Source organism: Rutidosis leptorrhynchoides, chromosome 4, assembly GCF_046630445.1.
Source record: "Rutidosis leptorrhynchoides isolate AG116_Rl617_1_P2 chromosome 4, CSIRO_AGI_Rlap_v1, whole genome shotgun sequence".
In the NCBI taxonomy this organism is placed as follows: Eukaryota; Viridiplantae; Streptophyta; class Magnoliopsida; order Asterales; family Asteraceae; genus Rutidosis; species Rutidosis leptorrhynchoides.
In genome coordinates, this window is record NC_092336.1 from 148,363,071 (window position 1) to 148,387,420 (window position 24,350).

Sequence of the window (24,350 nt, forward strand, 5' to 3'; positions counted from 1 at the left end):
CTTGTTGTTAATTAGTAAGATTAGTAGTTACTCGTAATATACATACGGAGTATGGAAAAATAATAAAAAGTCAATTAACTAGCTAAATACATATATATATGAGTGTGGTGGTTCGTATCTAATATTCACATTCATTTGTAATCCAATATAATTTTAGTTTCCTTTGAGAAAACAAAAACTAGTAATCCGGAGTTTTTGTACGTCTCTCTTTCAATTGAGAAAAAGAAATATGGAATCAACAGTTATGAAGTTTCTTCACTTACAAATCCCACTGAAAGACGTACTAGAAGCGACCAACAACTTTGATGATAAAAATGTCATCGGGGGTGGTGATTTGGGTGAAGTTTATCAAGGACTGCTTTTGTGGTCAGGGAAGTTGGTGAAAATCGCTGCTCGGAGATTTTACAGTAAGCATAAGCACGGCATCGAGTTCTGGAGAGAGATTTCTGCGCTTTCTAGTCACGATCATAAAAACATAGTCTCTCTTATCGGGTTTTGTGATGAACAAAAGGAGAAGGTCATCATATACAAGCGTGAGGCCAAGGGAAGTCTCATGATGTATCTAAGTAGCCCAAAGCTTACTTGGATTCAAAGATTGAGGATAAGCATTGGTATTGCACGTGCTTTATGTTACATCCATAATAAGGACCAAAACAATTACTCTCTTATACATCGAAATATCAACAGCTCCACGATATTGTTAGATAATAAGTTTGAGCCCAAGTTATCCGGATTTGAATATTCCATCAATCATTCACTACATGGAATGGATGATGTTGTGTTTTCACATGCTATAGGAACAAAAGGGTATATGGACCCAGAAATAGTGAAGACTGGTGGTGTGACCCACAAGTCCGATATCTACTCATTTGGTGTTGTTTTATTGGAAATATTATGTGGGAGGAAAGCGTTTTTACCAAATGAGGATGATGATAGGTTTCTAGTTTCATTGGCCAAACTCAACTATGAAAAAGAAAAAGATGTTAGAGTCCCATCTAGCTTATATGATCAAATGTGTCATCAATCACACCAAACCTTCACATCAGCAGCAATATTGTGCGTAAACGATGATCGGCTACAACGAAGAGATATGAAGTATATTGTCCAGGAACTTGAAAAGGCATTGGAACTTCAACTACCATATGAAAGTTTAACTGTAAGACCCTACTCTTTATTGTTTTCCTTTGCTATCAGATCGTTAGTGCTTTTTTTTTTTTTTTTTTTTTTTTTGTCTAACTTAAATAAATTCACATTACATTAGAACATTGATACCACAAAATTAAATTTTATAAGCATGCAATGGAATTCATGATTGTTTATATAATGAAAGCTAAATACTACCTAATAATAAACTCAGATCATCTAACTCACTGCACCTAATCCAAAATCTTGATTACCATCATAATCTCACTATAAATCTAATCAAGTTGCCCTACTAGAAATAAGCTATTGAAGACCAATTTGTTCTCATATGGATTTCATAAAATAGTTTCTGGGCTCGCTAAAATTATAATTAACTGCATACAGTATTATATTAAACAAAACAACTAGATTATGTAAATTATAAAGTAAGACGAGAGAAGCTCAACTAGTTGCGAAACTTGACAAATTAGTCGACATTTTGTTAGAACATAAAATGATATGGCTTTGTGAAACATTGTAGGGCGAGAAATATTAGGCTATAAATATTCCTCCTCCTAGTTTTTTAATTACAGTTGTTACCCATATTCAACAGAATACTTACTTCGGTTTCCAACCCATCCCTCAACAGAATACTTACTTCTATTTCCAACCCATCCCTAACCACCACTATTTATTTGTCCTAGACAGGATTCGAACCTGAAACTTCTTGTAAGGAATTCAGGACCCTAACCACTTGGCTATCGTAGTAATGATTTGAGTGAAAACATAGTGAGACCTAAACATTAACAGAGTTCAAGGAATGTGGAATTGTAAAAGATTTGACTAGAAATACATATCAACAATTCTTCTCTGAATCATTATACTGTTTTTATCAGATTCATATATCATCATCATCATATTATTCATTATCAATATTCATCCTCTGTCATATATACACGTACTATTCATATACGATACTCGTGATTCGCTCGAGTTATCAGATTTAGGTTGAACACAATTGTAGGAACTATCTACCACAAAAATATCTGATGACTTTATATGTAGAAGGCATATAATAAACATGTTTAAAAAACGTTTTTCCCGGCCACTTATTCTTGTGTAGCTGTGGGCAAACATTTGTCTTGAAATAATTTAATGTTTTCCACAATTTGTATTTAACAAAACACATTAGTTTACAGACATGTGATTTCAGGAATTGTTACTTTCTTATGACACAATTGCACTTCAAGTAATTACGCCTTTAGTTTTTCCCTCCTTATTGCAGACAGCCAACTTGGAACACGTGACATCCCAACTCAGTCACTTGAAGATTAGTCTCCGTGATATAACTTTGGCCACTGATGAATTTTCTGAAGAATACTTAATAGGGATGAATACGTTCTATTACCTATACAGAGCAGAATTTGGACATTGGGATAAAAAAAATTCTGTCTCCGTAGAAGAGAATGATAAAAGCGAAAGTCCCAAGAGAAGCACAACTGTCATTATCAAACGCCTGCTGCCTCGAGAAGACAATATTGGAGAAGATGTATTCCGTACAGAGGTTGAAATGCTTGCAACTTGTAAACATCACAGCATAGTCACTCTACTTGGATTTTGTAATGAAGATCTCGAGAAGATCCTTATCATTGAGGATGCTTCTAATGGATACCTTTGTCAATATTTGATGAACAACTTAGAGAGATCTATTCTTACTTGGGAAAAGCGTTTGAAAATATGTCTTGATATCGCAAATGGATTGAAGTACCAACACCATGAGATGGAAGACCAAAAGACAGTAATAAGCCGTTATGTCTCTACATTCTCAATTTCCTTAGATGAGAATTTTGGGGCAAAGATTTTTGACTTTGGGCAATCAGTCTTCATTCCTCCGAACCTAGATGCTCATTGTCTCGGTGAAATAAAGGGCTTTTCACCTTACATGGATCCAGAATATGTTATGAGTGGTAAGTTAAGAAGAGAATCAGATGTGTATGCTTTCGGATTAGTTTTGTTCGAAATGTTATTTGGAAAGCTAGCCGACGATCAAATTTACAAGCCGGATAGTAAAGATGGGCTGGCATATGTGACACGTCGATGCATGGAAATGATAGATCCTGTAATCAAGGAAAAAAGTGATGACAACAATTCTTCTACAACTAAAGGACCCATCAAAGATTCTATATACACATTTGTGAAAATTGCATATTGGTGTTTGGGTGAAACTCATGACAAACGTCCAACAATGGAGGATGTCGTTAAGGAGCTCAAGAAAGCATTATCGTTTCAAGTAAGTCAAATTATTCATTTTTATCTTCAAATTATTGATCAATAATATAATATGGTTTCTTATCATTTAAGTACTGTTAAACTTTTGTAAGTTATTTTGATATGCATAAAATATAAAATCCTGATTCTTATACGTTTCAATATTTATAAAACGTGTAAAAGTGATAATTACTAGACAAAATTGTGCGGTTGGTCCGTTATCTTTGTTCCAAACAGCACCGATAACCTTTATTTCTTTTTATGTCGTTGACCCTCATCTATCGAACAATGGCACCGATGACCTTTATGCTAACTCCCGTTAAGTTTCCAACGTTTTTTTCGTCAAGTGCTAAGCCCATGAGGGCAATTTCGTCTAGTCATTAATTGCAAGTAATGACTCTAGATCTTATTTGTTTCTTACCCACAACTTCACAAGACACAATAATCAACATCAATATTCTTCATCCCAAGTTTCAATGGAGATGGTGGTCTATTATGGTTTACTCAGATCTAGAGTGGGGGATGGTGATTTGGTTTGCGAATCAACCACCGTATGAAGCAGGGACTCCTCGGAATCTTTTTTGTCAGAGTTACATTGTTCGATGGAACTGCATAACCAAGTCGTACATCGTTCAGATCAAGTGTCATTTTGTTTGATTATGATAAATTTTGCCAAAGATATACACTCAAAATCATTCGATTCGGATATGAACGATTTGAGTTTGTTTGATTTTGGTTCTTTTCGTTCACGCTTTCAGATCCTCCTTCACTGACCGAAATGACAATCTCGTTTCAGTAACGTTCATATTTAATCATCTCTTGTTCATCATCTTTCTTCACCTTTATTTGTTTTTTTTTTTTTTTTTTTTTTTTTGTAAAATAGATTTAATAGATTAATAGATTTATTTTGCTGTATGACAGAATGTTATTTAAGATCTTATGATTTTTCTTTTTTGTTTTTGAACGGCGATTTTTTAGCACCAGTAGATCATTTCTTTCAACGACCCTCATCATTTGCACGTAACACACACGTTCGGGCGAAAACCCGAACCCGATCGTCGGTACCCGGGAACACATCCATTCGGGCAGTGGTTCCGGGTAGGGGACCGTGAACGAATCCGGTAAAACCTCCTTATAGGGTCAATATATATCACCATTATTGGTGTTCAACTGGTTTAAAGAAAATCACGTCATCCCTAGTGATCGAACACATGACCTCTCCCTATCCCATGACACAAAGTGCATGGGGAGAACCGTTGGGCTATGCCCGCAAGTTCTTATGATTTTTCTTTTTGTGTAATGTTAGTCAATTAATCTGGGACCGAACTCGATTGTTGTCTTTTGCTGTTGATTTTCATGTTATCTTCATACTATACTTTTGAAACCCTAACTTATAGAATTAAATTGATTAAAGAATTTAAATTAAGAAAAAGAATGATGAATTAAAGTTGGAGAGGAAACTGAATTGAGATAGATAGGAAGTGTAACCGCGAAAGTTTTATTTCCTTGGAATGAATTTTCCCTAGGGGTTTATACATGTGGATTTGGGTTTCAAGAATTTGTTACGAGTTACTACTACATTCTATTATCTTTTTGCAATTAATGTTTTTCTAGTGGACCAATTTGCCCTCACGTGCCTAGCAGGTGAGGAAACTTAATGTCAAGAAAATAAAGGGAGGTAGGCTGAAGGTTATTCATGTTAAATTTTGAAATTTGAAGGTCAACGGCACTAAAAAAAATAGATAAAGGTTATTCATGCTTTTTTATACAAATATGATAGACCAACCGCGTAATTTTGTCTAATTACTACTAGTACATTTGTATACAAGTGACACATTTGAGTTTTACAAACTTTTAAGAAACACGCAATCCTATTTGATACCCAACATATATAAACTGATAACTAGAAGGGATAATGAATTGCACTTGGTAAAAAAATTTTAACTGAGCGAAGTTGATCAATATCGAAGCACTAATATTGAGATTTTGTTTAATTACCACCCGAACAAAACTGTGAAAAGTATAAACTTGAGATTTTTTTTAATAAAGAAGAGCTGTTATTAATTTCTTAATGCAGAAGCAAGTACAATGCCAAGATTCCGAACAAGATGTTGATGGATATGATAATTCTGTATCAGTATCGGTAAGACTCATCTTCATTTTTTGTTTTCTTTTTTTCCTTCTTACCGTTTGTCAGTATCAATATTAACTAATCCAATAAATGACATAATTCTTTGTTGATTTTGATGATAAAGGAATATTCAAATTATGCAGCTGAAAGTCTTAAATGGGACAATTTGAAGGTAATCTTTTCAAATATTTTACTCCGTATTTAATTTTAATTTTCTTTAACAAAATTTTTTAGTTTCCAATCATCAAAACAATGATTAAATATGAAACGGTGAAAACATTTTCTAGACATTGGATGTATATACTCCGTATCTAGTAAGTATTAAAATTAGACCTATAAAAAATGATATATAATATGAAAATCCACTGTGAGATCATTAGTTGAGATTGACCTCCACCACCACCACACATGACTATACATTCCAAACAAAAAACACACCGTTAGGTGTTGTTTGTTTTCGTGTCTGCAAACTTTATTATGTCTTATGTCTGCGCGCTCGTAGACGTTTTTACTGCAGACAGTTTGTTTTTCTGAAGACATAAGATAAAATAATGTCTTATTATGTTTGCAGCCTCGCAGACTTAGAATTGTGCTTCTAAGTGTTGCAGACAGAATTAAGTTTTTTTACCGACATTAAAACAAACAGTCTTCATTATTCAGCATACAGACCTTCAGACCACATCTTCTTAACAGACGTGGTCCGCAGATCTTCAGAATAAAAAGTGATTGTCATATATACTCATTTATTACTACTTTTTTAATTTATTTCATATTTTAACTATCATTTTGTCTTATATGTATATAGTAGAGACACAAACGAACTCTAAAGCAATATTTTTATCTATTCGAGAAAACAATTAATTTGAGACATTGTAAAAATGAATAATGGACAATAAAATTGAAAAGGAGAGAGTACAAAATACAAATGACATATAATTTAGGGTAAGTTCCAGTAAAAGGTAATCTTTTTACTTTGATTCCCTATTTTGATATTTTGGTTAATCTATGTTTATTTTTGATGTTTAAAAGATTGTTTTATTAAATGTTAATCAAAAAGAGGAGTATTGTTACTTTTAAGTTAGAACTCTGTTAAAAATTAATGATACTCCATTTTTTTAAGTAAATCATATGCAGGTCTGATTATTGGCATCTATCTGAGGATAACGAACATATGCAAGCCATATAAATGGAACAGATGTGTGCCGTTAATTATCTACGATCATATTACGAACATAACTAAAATTAAGTAAATATCCAGTTCATAAAAATCATCATTCATGAGGTTCCATATCATTAGTTAAATGTCAATCATCAGGTTTGCATATGATTTAAAAAAAATGAAGTATCGTTAATTTTTTGACGGAGTTCTAACTTAAAAATAACGATACTCCTCTTTTTAAGTAACATTTGATAAAACAATCCTTAAATGTAAAAATAAACATAGGTTACGTAAAATAGAAAATCGAAGCATAAAGGTTACTTGTTAATACAATTTGCCCTATAATTTAGGGCAAAATGCCCGAAAAGGTAACCTATATTGTAAAATTTGACAATCAAGGTAACCCTTAATTCGCTAATGCCCAAAAAGAATTTTGATTTTAAAATTTTCAGAGAAAAGGTAATAATCATCAAATTAATTAACGATCGTTAGTTAAAAATACACGGTTAGTCCCTTAAATTTCTTAAAAAATTTCATCCATAATCCTCTTCATTCATCATGGCCACCATCTGCCCTTTTCTCCGGAGATACAACTCAGTAATAGACAAACCTTAATTTATGCATATTCAAATGTGTTCACCATTCTCAGATTCAGACGATACTAATTTTTCCATCCAAAATTAAACATAATCTGATGAACCCCTTAAGGTGAAACACACAATGTGATTTTGGATTCCACCCTCAACACCTTAATATGTAACCTATATTACTCATACTAGAACATCATCTCACTCTAAAAAATGCCCAACCTCCACAATTAAATTTCGGCCACCAGATCTATAGAATCGAAACCCTAGTACAGCCATCGCCACCGTCGCGGGCGACCGTCCGTCAGATCCGCCATCAGATCCGTCAGTTCATCTGTTTACGGCGGTGTTGTTGTTCTTCCACCGTTGGCTTGTAACATAATCGAAAACATTTTGACGAACTTAGTCTTGATAATTGTTGGTGGTGATTTCTTTGTCAATGAAAAATGTTAATTAATCTGGAAATGTTAATTAATTGTCGACGATAATTGTTTGTATCATGAATCTGGACATGCTAACAAATTAAAATAAAAATACCACAGTGGTGGCAAGCAAAGTAATCGTAAGATGTCGATGGATGTTTTAAAGAGACGATTGGAGAGTTTTATATATTTGCCTTTTAAGAGTCAATGGACGTTTTGTGGATGATTTCCTCATACCTAATCTAAATCTAAATCTAAATATTATCAATTAAACAGTATTATATGATGGTGATGAAGATGATGAAGAGGTTATGGGTGCAATGTTTGAATTTATTGTTGCAATGTTTAAGAAACTTAAGGGACTAACCATGTATTTTTAACTAACAATCGTTAATGAATTTGACAATGATTACATTTTCTCTGAAAATTTTAAAATCAAAATCCTTTTCGGGCATTGGCGAATTTGGAGTTGCCTTGATTGTTAAATTTAACAACATATGTTACTTTTTCGAGTTATTTGCCCGATAATTTATGTGAAAAACCTCTATAATAAAAATAGTAAAAACCACAAGACTTTTAGACCACTTAACACTTCACTATTATTACAAGTTAGAGAGACGCTAAACTCTCGACACTTAAAAATATCCTCACACCACTTTCAATGATAGGTTGCAATAACAGAATTGACCATCATTGTTATTGAATTCACTTAAAATAGAGAAAGATAAAAAATAAACTCCCTTTTTCATCTTAAAAACACATCACCTCAAACACTAATGTAACTCCTATATTTATATATAAAATAACTCAGTTTCGAGATTGATAAAAAAAATCAATAACAAAATTAAAATATGATTTTCTTTAAGTCTCTCTATTTGAGGAATTGAAATCGTGTCCCAACAAATACTCGCTTGATTCAAATTCCCCAAACTTTTTAAATTAATTGGATTTTATAGCGTTGTTTTATCTCTAACGGAACACACCACCTCACAGTAGAACACTCGAATTGAGTCAGGCGACCTACACTTGTAATTTGAAAATCAAATATTCGTAGGATTTTCGTTCAGTCATCATAATACATTTATCGAAGGTGTACCACTATGAACGTTAAACAAAGTCAATTATGACTTGCATGGAAATTGAGTATTCCGTGTTGGGTTCTGCACTATTCTGGTTAAGAGAAATAGTGCAGTAGAAACCCTGATAATTTATAATTTGGAGATCTAGTCACAACCTGTGATCTGACTGGACGTTAATCTCCACTGAGTATCCTTGAAGATTCATGAGTTTAATCTTCTCAATTCGATGATGCATGAGCATGATGGCCAGTGTCACATAAGTCGGCTTTCTTTTGCAAGAATATAAAACGGTCAAAACTTGATTTTTTGGTCAAACTCAACAGTCAAAAATCAACCCTGGTTAACCTCGGTCAAATTTCAGCCAAAACACTCAAACGTGAAAGCTTAGGGTCAAAACAGTCAAAGTTGAAGTTTAGGGTGATAACAATCAATATTGGAATGTTTAAGACTGGAACTTTGAATTTTGAATATCCAGGGTTATATATTTCAAAATTAGAAAATTGAGGGTTGAAATTATAAAAAAGTCCAAAGTAGAAGGTCAAAAGTGTAAACTCAAAAAATGTTAGAAAAATTTGCACAAATGGTCCCTTTCATTAAAAAAATTAACAGAATGTACTAATGGTCATTAAGTTCGGGTTAAGTCCTAGATGGGCCCGAATTTAAATTGGTAAATTGGGCATTAATTGCTGATGTTGAGCTTACAAATGGGTTTAAGCTAAGTCGAATGGGCCTTGAAAATGTTGGGTTGCTACATTATTTTACAGGAAAAAAAATGACGTAAATAGGATTGGAACTCATCCTTCCTTTCCCTACAAAACGACTTAATCACTGAGCCAAGTGCCAAAATCTAATATTTTATGCAACTGAATTCATTAAACTTTTAACACCAGTCGTCTTCTTCACCAATATGAAACCTAAATCACTTGTAGTGTTATTCCGATAATCAAATCATGCAAAAATCGTCTTCTTCATGAGAAACTATTGGTGCTTCGTGCGCAATACATGAATCAATGTGAACGAGTTTCGTGCAATGTAATGCGAAAAACAGAATGCGAAAATTAGTTTGTGTGATAAACCATTTTCTTTCCGTTTGAAGGTTAGTTCGTCGTATGATTGTGTACAATATTGTGCGAATGAGTTATGTATCAACCAAATGGAGTTCTAACATATTTTTTCGTTTAAGCTAGGTCGTTTATTCGGCAACACTATTCTAGCCAACTTCCGACGAGCTTCAAATCGTTGATTTAAGCTCTGAAACAATTTCCGAATTTAATCTGCACTTTACTAGAGCTACTAGGAATCAAGAAGTGAACTACTGATTAACACATCTAAATTCCAATAAATAACAGAATTACACTTAACTTTTGGATGAAGCTTCAAAAAATCAAAATGGAGATTTCGCTAGTTTCAGACATTGAAATATAAACGATTTATGCTTAAAAGAACCCGACTAACACTTGTTGATCGTTTTTAGAAGATGATAAAAAATCTAATTCGTTTTGATTCGATTCGAACAAAAAGTTGTCTAATACTTTGACTTGAGATCTATATTGATACAGGTAATGTTAATTCAATTTTATGATTTAGATAGCTTGATTTGGATGTATATGAACCTAAAACACTTAACAAATAGGATTGAGTAGCTCTAGATTGATCTACCGACCTAATCACTCAACTTAATGTTTCACCGATTGGTTTTAAATGAATTTTAAGCAAATTAAACATGATTTTTGAATTGAAAATCGATGTGATTCAATCACTTAAGCTCTGATACCAAATGAAAGTATAAATTCATTAAACTACATGTCAAAATTAATAATCAAAGTTCACACAAAAGTGGATGAAATTGTGAAAAAAGGGAGGAAAGGGGAAGTAGAGGCTAGATGTTGGTGTGAAAGTGTAACCCTAAAATTAGAAGTAAAGATTATTTTTATACCTCAAGAAATTCATTTACATAATAAGCTAATTTAACGGGTTTGCAATCCAATAAGATTACAAAGGATTATTATCATATATGTCAATGACACATCTATAACTTTTCGGCCATCCAAAATAATAATATCTACTCATTTCATTTAACATCTAGGAGTAAAATTGCAAATTTACAAATACAAATCGCATCAATTCTAACACCTAATATGGTACGACGGATCTTTGGGGGATAAAGAGGTGTCCCACACACACACACACACACACACACACAAACACACACACACACACACACACACACATATATATATATATATATATATATATATATATATATATATATATATATATATATATATATTTATATATATATATACATTAGGTTTTAGAGCCCGTGCGTTGCACGAGTGTGTAAAAAGTCGTGCAAAAACTGTAATAGATTATATCATTTAAGTATGTAAATAGCGAAAGTAAATAAAATGTTTGAGCCCGTGCGTTGTACGGGTGGGTAAAATAATCGTGCAAAATTAATTGATTTTTTAAAACAATTGTTCTTTTGAGTTTAAGAGCCCATGGTGTTAACAAATTTTAAAAGTTCTTTAGAAAATTATATAATAAATAATATTTAGAGAAAATATGTGTCGATAGAAAATTCGTCATGGAACGTGTCACATGAAAACACGTTAGTAAAAATCTAAGTTAGATTTGTTCTATGTTATCATTATACAATAACTCTTATATAAAATATATATATGTCACATGTTATTATATTAAGCGGCGGTCAAGTCGCCAATAAATTGACGCTTGTTGTTGCCTCAAACAATAGTGTCGAAAGACATTGACAAAAAGAACTCAAAAGGCATGTCAGGTGGGAGTTGTTGCGCAAGCAAAGAGCCAACCACCTGTAACAGACCAAACACCACTCATGCACCTTTAAGGTTGACATCCCCGTATATAAGTAAGTACAGAGTAATTGTTATTTATTTCCCTAAAATGTCGTTCCCGCTTGACTTAATTACGCTGTTGGTCTTTAAAGTTTTACCTTTTTTTCATAATTGTCCCTAAAGAATTTTTGTTTCATCCTTGTCCCTAAAGTATTTTTGTATAATCGCTGCCCCTAAAATATTTTTATTTCATCCTAACCTTTAAAGTAATGATATGGCTTCATTTAGGTCTCCATGGTTAAATGCCGTTAACTCAATCCGTTAACTGGGGATCTAAATGAAACCATATCATAACTTTAAGGGTTAGGATGAAACAAAAATACTTTAGGGGCAAGGATGAAAAAAAGATAAAACCTTAGGGACCAAAGGCATAATTAAGTCTATTAATAAATATTACGGAGTAATTTTTAGTTAAAAAATATTAAACAATGAACCAGAAGTCATTTAAGTGAGTCATGTATCGTCTTATAAAAAATATTTTCAACATGTATCATTTTCATTGAGTCATTTTCTTTCTTAAAAAGAAAAAAACAATGAAAAAGATGAACCAGAAGTCGGCGTTTTATATGGACCAGTTAATGAAGAAGTTATTAATTCCCATCAAACAATTAGCATAATATGCCACTCAAGTTGCTATATATTACAAAAGTACCATTACATAAGTCAAGTTTTCCGGGCACGTTTTTTAGGCGCGTTTTCGTGGGTGTTTTCAGGGCGCGCTTTTGACGCGAGCTTTCTTTGCGGGTTTTCCTTGCGAATTTTGCGACACGCGTTTTTGTCGCACGTTTTCTGAAACGCGTTTTAGGGGCACATGTTAGTAAGAGATACATCAAAAAATACGAAAAAAACGTTTTTACTAGCCTGACCCAACTGATCTGGTCATGACCAAACCCGACTCGGGTCTCGACCCAATCCGTTCGACACATTTTATTTATGACAAACTTGACCCATGACCAATTTCAACCCAAACTCATTTGATATTTTACCCAACTCGACCCATCTCGACCTGTTTGCTAGGTATAGTAACAACTAAGCTCCAGACTAACACACGAACCCCCTACGACAACGAGAAACAGCGGCTAAACAACACAACTTTGTAATGGAGCTTTGATAGTGTAGACGAGTGTAACAGGGAATTAATGAGTATTTTTGATTTTTTAACATAATTCATCTCCTTTAAGTATATACTTTTAACCCCACAAAATTAATCTTCGTTATAAATATTTACATATATACACTTCTAAACATACAAATTAAAGTACTAATCTCCATTTCCATTCTAAAAAAAGAAAGAGAAAATAAATAGTTAAATGATATTAATTTAACTTAATAAAACTTTGGATCGTACAAAATTATTTTGACGATGTAATAATTAAACTATTTAATTTAATGAAATTATTTTCAGAAATATCATACTTTCCTTTGACTTCCTTAGCATGCATTTACTAAATAAGAATTAGGACGACATAAAATGATAAAAACATGGTTATATAATTTAACCATCTAACAGTTCTTGTAGTAAAGTATAAGTTGCAAGATTTAACCATTTAACAGTTCTTGTAGTAAAGTATAAGTTGCAAGACTCTTTACCCCTTGTCAAAATGTTGCAGGATGATATCTTGAAGCACCTTAAAATTCCACTCAGTGATATCCTAGTGGCAACAGATAACTTTTCCAATGAATACCTCCATCGGTTTCAAGGTCACCATAAGTTGTACCAAGCAAAACTTGAGCATGGTCAAGAAGATTTTTCTTCGGTAGAAGAGAACAATAAAAGCGAACTACCCAAGAGACATATCAACGTGTTGATGAAACGCCTCATCACCAGAGAAGAGTACCGCAAAAGAGATCAAGAATTATTCTGTAACGAAATCCAAATTCTTACCACTTGTAATCATCATAACATAGTCCCTCTACTTGGATTTTGTGATGAAGATTCCGAGATGATCCTCATTTTTGATATCACTATCAAGATATACCTTGATATGTATTTAAACAGCATCCACAGACCTATTCTTACTTGGGCAGAACGTTTGAGAATATGCCTTGATATTGCATATGGATTGGAGTACCTACACTATGAGATGGAAGACCAAAAGAAGATAATACATCGTCATATGGATAGCTGCTTTATTGCTTTAGATGAGAATTTTAGGGCACAAATTGCCAGTTTTGATTACTCTGTATTCCTTCCTCCATATCTTGATGACCTTACTCTTTATCAAGATAAGGTTTTTGGTATCCTTGGTTACGGAGATCCAGAATATCTGAATACAGGTAAGTTAAAAAGAGAATCAGATGTATATAGTTTTGGAGTAATTTTGTGCGAAATTTTATGGGGAAAAACCGCGGAATCACACTTTGAGGTGAGTCAAAAACAGTTGGCGTATGAAATACGAAGATGCATCGATGAGGGAACCTTAAAGAATATGGTAGATCCTCAAATTAAAGAAGAAAGAAGTGACGGGTTTACCCTGAATAGAGGACCCAACAAAAATTCTTTAGTTGCATTTTTGGAGATCGCAGTTGCGTGTTTGGTAGAAACTCAAGACAAACGTCCCACAATTAAAGTTGTTATCGAGGAGCTCAACAAAGCCTTATTGTTTCAAGTAAGTTAATCACTATGCAAGCTAGCCGTTAAAAAAAAAAAATAATTATTATCTACTTATCTAATTATTTATTATATTAAGAAAACACAAGGAAACTTTGATAAGATGGTGGTTTCTATTTGTGAAGAGCCAAACGACAATTTTGTTCATGTCTCAATTGGTGCATATATATTTATTTAAAAACATGTGGACTTCGATGGTAGTAATGCTACGGAGTATGATTTTCAATTGTTTTACTAGTTTTATTTTATTCGGTGTCTCACTGTTGATAGGTAAACTACAAAGACACCATCATGATTTCACTTGAAGACATACAAGTAGCTACACAAAACTTCCATGATAAAAATTGTGTTGGCGGAGGAGGGTTTGGGAAAGTTTATAAAGGAAAACTTCCACAAAGTGATAATACAGTTGTTGCAAAACGATTGGATACAAATGGTAGTCAAGGTGATAAGCAATTTCGGAATGAGCTTCAAATTCTTTTTAACTTTAAGCATGATAATATCATTAGTCTTGTAGGCTATTGTGATGAAATAGATGCAAAAATCATTGTCTATGAGTATGCAATAAGAGGAAGTCTAGATACGCACTTGAATGATAGTCGTCTTAATTGGATGAAACGACTTAATATATGCATTGATATTGCGACAGCACTGAATTTCCTTCATGGGGGAAACAAAACACTAGCAACGGTTATACATAGGGACATCAAACCTGATAACATTTTGCTAACCGGTGACTGGAAAGCAAAACTTGGTGATTTTGGACTTTCTTTGACAAGTTCAATAACTAATGAAACCGACTTCGTCATTGATCATGCGTGCGGGACAGAAGGCTACGTGGATCCACTTTACATGAAATCTCGTTTCTTAACTAAAGAATCTGATATATATTCGTTCGGTGTAGTTTTATTTGAAATCTTGTGTGGAAGATCAACGTTCGATTGCAAAAAACAGGATGGTGTGCATCTATCAGTTTTCATTAAAGACAGATTTGAAAAAGGAAAAGGAAAACTTGATGCAATTGTATTTGAGAAAATAAAACAAAAGATCATGCCTGAAGCATTGAGTGTATTTCAAATGATAGCCTACCAGTGCTTAAATGAGAACAGCGAAAAACGACCAGAAGCAAAAGAAGTTGTGAAACAACTTAAGAAGGCATTGGAATTTCAAGTAAGTTATCATACTTTTTTACCTGGGCAAGGTTTATGCATGTATTAAATGCAAATTCTGCTAATTAAAGAAATTTCGTTCATTAAATATGTATGCCACATGGCATACGTTAGCAAAATTCATAATTATTACTCCGTACTATCATTACAATTGATCGATCGATTAAATATCTTGTTCCTCACTTAAAGCGTTAACTATAACATAGGAGCACATGACTCTGCGTTCAACTGTATAGATAATGATGATATATTATATCAATATCAATTTACATTATTTTTAAAGGTCTATCTAATTTTCAAAGATATATCAGTGCATAGGTGACAAAAGTTCCACGTCTTTAATGTGGTGAAGAAATATGTAATTTGGATTTATATGCAGATGTCGAAAGAGGTGACAGAGCTTCTGGATACTGCAGGTCGTGTTGTGTTAAAATATCGTACTACAGGTTGTTAATTTGAGGCTCTAAATGGTTCTGGACTGTGAGGAGCTAAAGTGTAATAGTTTGATGATTGTTCGTGGCTAAAATTTCGAGACATAAAGTCAAGGGACCAAAGTGCAAGATTGGTGTTACAAATATAAATACCATTTATCCGTTGTGGTTGTGAATATGTTTCTCATATTTTTCAAACACATTTGTTCATATTCTCTGTTTTAGTTTAAAGTTGGAGGTCTAGAGGTTGATGATGTTATCTGTTATTGCTTTCTATTACTCTTTTCATCACAAAATCAGTGTGTTGACCTTTGTTATTCTTAGCGTTGAAAGACTTGTTTCTTTTTGCGTATGAAAAATTTGTAAGCTTCTGAAGTAATAATCATTCGATTGGAGTATTTAAGATTCGTACTTATTCAAATATTCTTTCTGAAAATTGCGTTATGAGGTTAATGAGTATGCTTTGGCAACTTTAAACTTCAAATAAATTTGGAACTTATTCCCTTTATTTTTGGGCTGTGACCCATTCGTTTTTCTTTTCTCTTTCGGATTGAAACAAGTAAACATGCCACGAATTCCCTACACTCTTTAACTTGGGCCAGCGAATTTATTATTGGACTGCTATGATTTATTTGGGCCGAAAAGATTAGGATGACGTTTAGAGGGATAATACGGTTAGGATGTTAATAATATAGAAGATATTGATACACGAGAATCATGATAGTGAGGGTAATGAGGGTTACACGATGATGATTGTATGAATTATGATTTTTTTGACCGAATGATGAGATGATGCATGATAGATGATAGTGTCATGGTATTCAAAAAGGAATTGTGTGGTTAGGCTGAAGTGATGATCGTGATAATTAAAATAATATCACGATGACGATTTAAACGAGGTACAGTGATGAGAATGATGATATGTGTCGATGGTTATGAATGATGGTGAGGTTTAGATGATTAGGGTTATGATTATAATGGCGATTGGAATGATGAAAAAGATGATGAGTTCGTGATGATGATGAAGTATTAAGATGATCATAAGATGAATTGATGATATTTGATAAATAAATAAGGATGATGTGATGAAGATGGAAAAAGCGTTTTTATATGATAAATAAATTAAGTTGCAAATTATGACACAAAAATAATCAATGGTTCAGTGGTTAATAGCGTGGGCATTTAACTGAGAGGTCTTGGGTTCGAATCCTGTCAAAGGCAATTATTTTTCTTTTTGGAGCTTTTCATATGTGAGGTAGTATTATTATTACTCTTATTTTTATCATTATTATCATTATTATTATTATTATTATTATTATTATTATTATTATTATAATTATTATTATTATTATTATTATTATTATTATTATTATCATTATTATTATTATTATTATTAAACATGATTTTTATTTTATATATTTTATTATTATTAATATTATTATTATTATTATTATTATTATTATTATTATTATTATTATTATTATTATTTTTACTATCATAATTATAAGTATCATTATTTTAATATATTATTATTATCTTTATTGTTATTACAATAAAAACTAATCATATAAAAAAAATACATAATAAAACTATATTATAATTATTTATTTAAAGTATATAAAATAAATGTAATTAATTAGATTATTAATGAAACACATAATTGAAATAAAAATCATAGCACTAACAAAATATAAATTTGTTCGACTACAACTATATGCATTAATATATATATATATATAAATGATATAGGTTCGTGAATTCAAGTCCAACCCTGCATTGTTCAATGACGTTATATGTATTTTTACTACGAAATACAATAGGTGAGTTCATTTGATATCCTTTTACTCTTTACATTTTTGGGACTGAGAATACATGCGCTACTTTTACAACTGCTTTATTAAATACTTTTGAAATACATTTTGAACTGCGAATACATGAAATACTTTTATAAATGTTTGACGAGATAGACACAAGCAAAACATTCCTCGAATGAATTATGTGGACTTGATAATTGCCACCATTGAATTATGTGGACGTGATAATTGTCACAATTGATATGCATATTTTTCCCCTGATTATTATTGCTTGGTAACCTAAGAATTAGAATGTTCACTAGACGGAAGGGCTAGTGGGCGTGGTGTTTAGTACTTCGAAGTTTATATGATTATTATACAGACGAGATGTTCTGTTTTGGGGATATTATTATGCGCATTATATGTTAAGGTCGGTTACCAAGCCAAGCTATGAAAGAAATGAAAAATGAATGTTATGTATCGAGAGAATGATTTTATACACAGGTTATGTGTATGTTATTTTTGTGCACGAGATATGTGTACGGTTACTAAGATTTATGAAAGATGATTTTGTACACGAGAAAGGTGTACTGTATTTAAAAGATATCGCATGTACATTACAGGTGGGTATAGGATTCGGGCCCATTTATACCATGTAGGATTTAAATCTTGTGGTCTATCAAAATGATGAATTTTATTGTTTTATGATAAACCTATGAACTCACCAACCTTTTAGTTGACACTTGAAAGCATGTTTATTCTCAGGTATGAAAGAAATCTTCCGCTGTGCATTTGCTCATATTAGAGATATTACTTGGAGTCATTTATGACATATTTCAAAAGACGTTGCATTCGAGTCATCGAGTTCATCAAGATTATTATTAAGTTAATTATAGTTGGAGGTATTATGAAATAGTATGCTTGTCGTCAACTTTCGATGTAAAGAAAGTTTGTCTTTTAAAAATGAATGCAATGTTTGTAAAATGTATCATATAGAGGTCAATTACCTCGCGATGTAATCAACTATTGTGAATCGTTTATATTGTATATGAATGGGGTATTTCAGTTGGTATCAGAGCTGTGGTCTTAGCGAACCAGGTCTTGCATTAGTGTGTCTAACTGATAGTTGTTTAGATTCATTAGTGAGTCTGGACTTCGACCGTGTCTGCATGTCAAAAGTTTTGCTTATCATTTCTAGTCGAAAATCATCTGCTTATCATCCTTAGGAAATTACCTGCTTATCATTCTTAGTCTAGACATGTCTTACTGCCTATATTGCATAGACAGTGTATAGATAAATTCATATCTTAGCGTATCTGTTATTGTTACCTTTGCCTGACAGCTTCCGTAGATTCCTCCGTAACTCATGGGATTTTAGTATTATATATATGCATATGTAAATTATGTATTGCAGGGTACTAATCTACATCCTATAATCTATTTATTATCGAAAATCCTTCATCTGATCGTACGAGATGAATCTCTCAACCAGTTCGAATTCCTCGGATTCCAACAGCTATTCCGATATGGAGTTTCACCTAAGCTCCGAAAGCAGTGTCATCAGAATGAATTAGCCAATCATCCATCCCCAATTCATCTGATGAGTTCGTAGTCAACTTAATCATTGGAGACAAGAAGAAGCCGATCCTTTCCATCCACCACATTACCCTTTTGGCGAAGATCCTGAAGCACTTACCGGCAAACCTGTTCGAGACACCATTTTCTCTCTCATTTCCAGAGTATCCCGTCATGATTCTATACTATTCCAGATTCTAGATCTTATTCATCCCCTTTGATTCAAACCGCCAATCATCCCGAAATAATAGAAGAAGTCAACGAACTTCACGCTCGAGTAATCAATTTGGAGAATATGGTGAATAATTTACCAGCTTCACCAACATCACCGGCACCAACAGTACCATCAGTAACAGCACCAGTACCATCAACAATCCATGCCTCAACATCTCATTCTGTACCTCGAGTATAATCATCGTTCTACATGACGATCTACATCATTTATCTTCTTTCGACATGATGGTTATGTAACCTTTAATGTTTTAGAGATTATGTACTCTAGATCTAAACGTAAACCAAATGAGTTTAATATCATATTAACTCATTAAATCCATGATTACATCTAAAGAAAATATATACGTATATATGTTTTAATAAAGATGGTAATTAAAAATTCTTTTGTACAAACTGTTAATGGTGAAAATATTTTAACGGGTAGGTAATACCCGAGGAATATTTAGATTTCACATTAATAAGTTACACAGTACATTCTTCGAATCTGATTCAACAGTCATTTACTATCCTACTTACACCCACAGATATACGTATCCGTTCACCGCAGAATAACCATTTTCATTCAATTTCATATTTGGATTTTGACCTATCAGAATCCAACAAGTGGCATAATGAAGAAAACATTGGACAAAAATAAAACTTGTTAGAAACAAACAATTTAATTATGAGAAGAATTTTGATAAGAATCTACGCTAACTGTTCCTATCTAACTGTTCCTAGCTAACTGATTACATTTTATTTATCGCAGTTTATTAATCGCAATTTAATTATCGCAATTGTATTTATCGTCATTTAATTTCTGCTATTTACTTTACGTAATTTATTTATCGTCATTTAATTTCTGCTATTTACTTTACGCACTTTATTTATCGTCATTTAATTTCTGTTATTTATTTTACGCACTTTAAATATCGGGACACGTATACAAGGTTTTGACATATCATATCGACGCATCTGTATATATTATTTGGAATCACCATAGACACTCTATATGCTGTAATGTTAGAGTTCGCTATACAGGGTTGTGGTTGATTCTATAATAATATATATACTTTGAGTTGTGATCGAGTCTGAGACATGTACACGGGTCTCGCTATGTATTAATTAATACGAATATTATAAATTAAACTATATATGAATTATTGGACTGTTAACTGTGGACTAATAACATTGGACAATTAAAATGAATTAAAACATTGATTAAAACATATGAAACTAAACAATTCTTCAAGTTTTCCACTTGATTTCATCTTAAACCTCATTTGTATCTTGATGATTACAATCTACGTTCACACCTTTCATAATTCTTGAAAACACCTCAATCGGGAGGATGAATCAACCGCACTTCATCTACGGAAGGAAAGATTTATGCATACGGTTTTGCACTTGAAAACACTCGGAACCTGAGTAAACGTTTAACACGTGTCTGTGCTAGCTCCTTTGGCATTGTTATTACCGAAAATAACACTGCAACTCTTTTCAAATTAGCCAAATTTGTCACAGCTCCAGCAAGTCAACTTCGAATTTTCAGTCGGACTAGCCTTACTATAACCTTGATATATATGCGTGCTCTTGTACTGTTACCGGGGAACCTTTTATATTCCGCCACATTAGCAGTAAACTTACCAACAACATCATTACTCATTGGCTTAAGTCTCTTCGAAGAACCATTATATATTGTTCATTAAAACCTTATCATATATTCATCTGCATCTTGTAACGAGTATTGCCATACCAATTATCGGGAATCAGCAATCAGTATTTTGAATCTCGCAACAATTCTACAACAACAGTTATAGGTATACATATAACCTTTATCTCTTAGAATTATGACCTTACATTATGAAATTTTGAAAAGCAACCAGTCTACGAATCAATACTCGGAATGTTGAAAAAGCTGAATGAAGCAGTAAAAACTGTAAACGATCTTAACAGCCAGAAGTTTGATAATAAAGAATAGTATGTTGGAAAAGCTCAGAAAAGTTAGAACTGGAAAACGGATTGAGCTAACTACGAAGGAGGCCAAGGACAAATACAAGGACCAAACCCTATATTCAAAGAATCCAGATAATTTTGTATCCAATGAAATCTTTAGAGAAAACCTTGCTCTATATTCATATTAAATCTTGTGGAAAAATCTTTCTTCATCAACCTTCGATCTTAGAAATTCTGAAAATATCATCATAAATATCTTCGATATTTATGAGGATATTTTCATAACTCTTCTCATCCGAAATCATTTATCTCTTCGCGATATCAGTGTTACATCAGAAAGGAAACTGTTTTCGTTTCAAAAATCTGAAAAATTCGAATCAAAATATGAATGTTTTTGAAGTAGTGTTGGGAACTGAAGCATGAGTTAGTATAATATAATGACACTTGATCAACGTAATTATATTACAGTAAGTCATGCTGAGTTTCTAATGGGACGTGATGATTCACAGATTTTAACGTCATTATGTGCCATGTTACACGACTCTTACATTCTACTTAATCTCCAAAATATCAAGAATATATCTTCCTGATAATTCTATCTTTTCTCATGAATTCTGGTAATTTAACCAATCAAGATCGTACTATTACAATCTCTCTCTTAGAACATTAGTCATGTTCACTCGAAACACCATACCTACGAATTCTGGATCATTACTTATTGTACTTAGAGTCGAGAAGAGAATAAAAAGGCAAAGAGCTCCGAAGTATAAGGGAAAATATTAAACCCAACAACAACACCGAAATTACAAACCGTGGATATTAATACGAATAGCAATATAAAGACAAGGTAGAATTAAGAATAGTATCACCCCAAGGTAATAGTAGAAGTAAACAGATTTTTCTGGTGGAAGATTGAAAAGAAGGATGACAGAAATGATAATTAGGAAAATATCAAGGATTAGAACGGGATTAAGCATTTTCACATTCTGTAGGTGTATGAACTAAGAAAAAAAAAGTATAGGAATGGTGAGAATAATGGAACGGAAGAGTTGAATTTATAATGGAAATTTCAGACAGAGTAATCGAGACAGTTCACTGTATTTAATTATAGAGATCTTAATTTCCGTATTCGTCGAAGAATCAAATCTTTTAGATTTCAAAGATTTTCTTGAATTCTGGAATTCAACCCTAACTCTGTCAAAAGTTAAGACGAATCTTTACTTTTTCTATTTCAATCTTTTGTGATAGCTTATCGTACTCTTCGAATAATCGAATTGTTTTATCCACATTATCCAATGATGATAACACTCTATTTATCAACTCATATTCGTCACGAAAGCAATTTTATTGTTAGCCATGACCACCTCACTCAAATTTCGGGACGAAATTTCTTTAACGGGTAGGTACTGTGACTACCCTGGAATTTCTGACTAAATTTAAACTTAATCTTTATATGATTTCGATACGATAAGCAAAGTATGTAATGTTGAGTCTAGAAAATTTTAAAACGATGTTTATATATTCAATTGACCTTCGCCTGCTCCTGATGATTCACGAACCATGGCTTGTAAATATGTGCATATATATAAATACGTGTATACATAAATATATGTATAATATATATAATAACATGAACATTAATAAACTATTATATACATTTATTGTTATAAATAAATATGTACAAAAAAATACATTGTAATAAAAACTATTATTTTATATGTATATTTCTTATATATATATATATATATATATATATATATATATATATATATATATATATATATATATACTAATATTTAATTTAATTATTTAATATATAATTATGTGCGTAGTAAATTTTGTTATTTAAAACTGTTTATATATATACATAGTGTATATTAAATATAATTAATTTTGAGCTTAAATGGTAAATGTCTGTAACTTTCGGTTGACGTTTAATTATTTTTAAAATATGTATAATATATATATATGAAGTTTTAAAATAAAAGTTGTTCCAAAATTTGATTAAAAAGATAGTAGTTTTGATTAATATTTTTTTTTACCTTTTCAATCTAAGTTTTCGTACTCCGTACATATAAATTGGAACAGAAAAGAAATAATTATCGAATCTTTATGATCGAATTTCATACAGTAAATGACTGAAATAATTAAATATATTTAATCTAAAAATTTGGGATTTTTCGGAACACTTTTATACGTTAACTGTTTAGCATTGGACACGATATAGCCATCCGGGTAAATCTGTCGGTAGAAGATACAAATTCAAGGCTGCTAATTATTATTTTAATAATTTTGTTAAACTGCACGTTTGATTCTTTTCTTACTATACCTCATTGAGTAATATTATTTTATTACTATTATTATTATTAATTATAATTATAATTGTAATTATTATCAATTTTATATCTATATAACTTATATACACATAGATGCAGAGGAATTAAAATCACATCATCCCCATTATTTCTTTCTTTCTCTACTTCAACCTTTAATCACCATGAACTACTTCATCACCATCTACGATCATTTGATCACCACCTTCCTCCATCTATCTCATCTCTCTCCTAGTTATAACCAAGAAACAACCATCGTTACTATAATTTTTTTTGTTTCTTGATTCGAAACCTTCACCACCATGAATCATCTATCACCAAGAAAACCCACGATCACCAACCCACCACCATCGCTTATATTACTACTATTGTTTAAACGAAAATCACCATTTCGGTCACCTAACCGAAGCATCGATCAACCACCATTTCAACAATCAAGTGTATGTTTTCCTGTTGCCATTACATTTTCTGTTTCACGTTCAAACCACCACCTTCATCACACATAAGCCCAATTTCTACTTATGATTTCGGATTGCTAATCGAACCATCAAAACCACTACCACCTTGTTTTAATCTCAGTCTTCGATCACGTTTAACCATTCACAATCCGCCACCTTTACACCACTCA

General features: G+C 32.2%; 1 protein-coding gene across 2 annotated transcripts; it reads left to right on the plus strand.

The window, feature by feature from the left end:
• The first annotated feature begins 237 nt into the window (after window positions 1-237).
• On the plus strand, window positions 238-16,175 carry LOC139840269 (uncharacterized). 2 transcript variants are annotated; one of them, XM_071830533.1, is made up of 8 exons: window positions 238-1,156; window positions 2,408-3,412; window positions 5,468-5,533; window positions 5,646-5,693; window positions 13,252-14,250; window positions 14,523-14,697; window positions 14,902-15,422; window positions 15,801-16,175. In XM_071830533.1, the coding sequence occupies exons 1-8, from the start codon at window positions 245-247 to the stop codon at window positions 15,873-15,875; spliced, it is 3,801 nt and encodes a 1,266-aa protein (XP_071686634.1). In that variant the 5' UTR covers window positions 238-244; the 3' UTR covers window positions 15,876-16,175. The 2 variants fall into 2 exon arrangements, with proteins under 2 accessions (XP_071686634.1, XP_071686633.1); XM_071830532.1 differs by having other exon boundaries at window positions 14,523-15,422.
• Window positions 16,176-24,350: the final 8,175 nt, after the last annotated feature.